This window comes from Triticum dicoccoides, chromosome 2B (genome assembly GCF_002162155.2).
Source record: "Triticum dicoccoides isolate Atlit2015 ecotype Zavitan chromosome 2B, WEW_v2.0, whole genome shotgun sequence".
Lineage (NCBI taxonomy): Eukaryota > Viridiplantae > Streptophyta > Magnoliopsida > Poales > Poaceae > Triticum > Triticum dicoccoides.
Window position 1 is genome coordinate 135,803,884 of NC_041383.1, and position 2,653 is coordinate 135,806,536.

At 51.5% G+C, this 2,653-nt stretch overlaps 1 protein-coding gene across 1 annotated transcript; it reads left to right on the plus strand.

Moving 5' to 3' along the window:
* Positions 1 to 246: 246 nt before the first annotated feature.
* On the plus strand, positions 247 to 1,588 carry LOC119362619 (uncharacterized protein At5g39865-like). The gene has a single exon (XM_037627863.1). It carries the CDS (start codon positions 417 to 419, stop codon positions 1,035 to 1,037), a length of 621 nt encoding a protein of 206 aa, XP_037483760.1. The 5' UTR covers positions 247 to 416; the 3' UTR covers positions 1,038 to 1,588.
* Positions 1,589 to 2,653: the final 1,065 nt, after the last annotated feature.

The following is a 2,653-nucleotide window of genomic DNA, read 5'->3' on the forward strand; positions in this document are numbered from 1 at the left end:
GGCTCCAACTGGAAACGGCGTCCGTGTCTCAATTACTTGCTGGTTTTAGTAGAGAAATTAGTTGCTAAATTGGCTGTGCGTGCCATTTTTGCTCGCAAGATTTAGCTGGTGAATCAGTAGCTGAGTTGTTTTTGACACACTCAGCATCAAGAGGAGGAGAACCAAAGTAAAAGCAACGAGGAAACTTCCACCGGGAGAAGAAAAGAAAATATATATACGCCACCGCTAACTAAACCCCACCTCGATCCACCTTCCGGCGAAACCAATTCATTGCTCGCTTTCGCAAGACTCTTTCTTTCTCCCCTTTCCTCTCCCCCAACCCGTCCGTCGTCGCCTCCGCCCGAGGTAACCGCCATAGCCACGAGGAATCAAGAACCTTGCCTGTCGCACGTCGTCCCTGAGGACCGAGAAGAGATATGGAGGGCGGCTGCGGCGTGGCCGGCGGGACGGAGGGCGGCAAGAAGCAGCAGCAGCAGGCGCGGCCGCAGTTCGGGCGGTCGCTGACGTACCACCACCACCAGGGGCACCGGCTGCTGCCGCGGTGGCGGCGGCCGCAGCTGGCGGACGAGCCCCGCGCGCGGCCGCAGGCGGTGGTGCTCTACACGACGTCGCTGCGCGGGGTGCGGCGCACCTTCGCGGACTGCTCCGCGGCGCGCGCCATCCTGCGGGGGTCCCGCGTCGCCGTCGACGAGCGCGACGTGTCCATGGACGCGGCGCTCCGGCGCGAGCTGCAGGCGCTGCTGGCCGCGCGGGGCCGCGCCTTCTCGCTCCCGCAGCTCTTCATAGGGGGCCGGCTCGTCGGTGGCGCCGACGAGGTCCGGCAGCTGGACGAGTCCGGCCAGCTCCGGCGCCTCCTCGAGGGCGCCGCGGGGCAGGACCCGGCCTTCGTCTGCGACGCCTGCGGCGGGGTCCGCTTCGTCCCCTGCCCGGCCTGCGCCGGCAGCCGCAAGGTGTTCGACGAGGAGGAGGACCGCGCCCTCCGCTGCGGCGACTGCAACGAGAACGGGCTGGTGCGCTGCGCCAACTGCTCCTCCTGATCCGTCCCCTCTAATTGAATTCAAGGGTTAGAGTTGGTAGGTTCATCGTCAGTCAGATCAGAGAGAGGCGCATTTTCGGTTTCTTGGAGTTCTTGATTTATGTATCCTGAATCAATCAATCAATCCGATCGTTTGGGGATCGGATTGTTAGCTGCTCATGGATGGAAGAGAACGAATTGTTCTTGGCTCCTTGCTGCGGGAATCGCCGCCCGGTGGTGGCGGTCGATGATGAATAAGAGCCGGTGCTTGTATATGTGTGTAAAATTTGGTGCTGATATTAGCCTGATTGATTAATGTATAAGGAAGAACTGATGTAAATACTTGAGCTTTGGGAGTGCTCAATTCTTGCCCAGTTCCCTGTTTATCCATGTTTTTTGATCAATTCTGTTCATGGATGTACAGTAGCAATACAGTTCGATACCTCATCAAGAACTGGCACAGCTGTACTAACATAAAGTCTTGAGGGCCGAAATCAGCTGTGATCGACTGTACTACTCAGAAGCTGTACTCATGCTGTTCTATAGCTGTTTTCTAAATTAGAGCCACTTTAATCATGCAAGGTCAGTTCGGTATTTAACAAGTCTTGAGCCTGGGGTGATTAATTCTTGCATAGTTCTTTATCTGAACTCTTTATCTTTTATTGCTTTGATCCATCTTATAACTACACGGTTTGATTTCTTCATGCACAGATGGCATTCCATGGATGTACAGTTATATACATCTTAATTAAAACAATGTGATCGATGGTCATCCGGAAATGATCATGATCTGACTGTACTTACTAAAAGTCCTTAATCATGTTGCACTCGAGTTGTTATCTAAAAGTGCAGCCACCTCTTCTTTTCTTTAAGATTCGCTGAGATAATGTGACCATGGTGATCAATTCATCCACAAGAACTTTCGATGATCTGAAGAGATAAAAGAAAAGAAAAACTTATAATTGATTTAGCTAGAAGTCCACTGTATTTTGATCATGATCTGGTAAAAAGCTTATCTTGTGTTTTCCTTCTACTACCTTGCACTTCTGTAAGCCTGATGACCAGTTCATCCAGAACAGCCCCTGGTGTCAGGAGAGAAAACATCTTCTGATTGATGCGCCTACAAGTCCATTGTAATTTATATGATCTGGTTATAAAGCTGCGCACTTGTGACCTGCTGGTGCCAACAAAAAATAAAAAAGATAAATTCTGAAATTCCAGTGTGAGCAGCCGCGGAATTGCCAGCAGAAACGGCTATCTCAACTCAGCATCGACACCAGGAATTCAGAACATCGGCGGGGCTGAGACGAATGCGAGTCTGATACAGAGGGGAGGGGAGCTGCAATTCCGGAGCCAGCATCAAGAATCCATCAAAACAGCAGTGCAGGTCTAGTCCAAAGCAAAAACAAAGAGGTGCCGGTTGTACCACCTAGGTTCGTATCGCATATCGATGAAGCTACTGTCGGTACACCGTGGCCATCGCGGTGTAGTGATGACTCGTGGTGTATCATCTCGATTCTGCCGTGACTATGAATAATTTTTCTTTAACACAACACATCAGTCATCCCTATGAACGCACACATACACATACTACCTGTATGAACACCTCCCAGAGTCTGAGCCATATGAACACCACAC

Excerpts from the sequence above, each read along its gene's own strand:
- LOC119362619 (XM_037627863.1), top strand. The coding sequence starts at position 417 with ATGGAGGGCGGCTGCGGCGTGGCCGGCGGGACGGAGGGCGGCAAGAAG.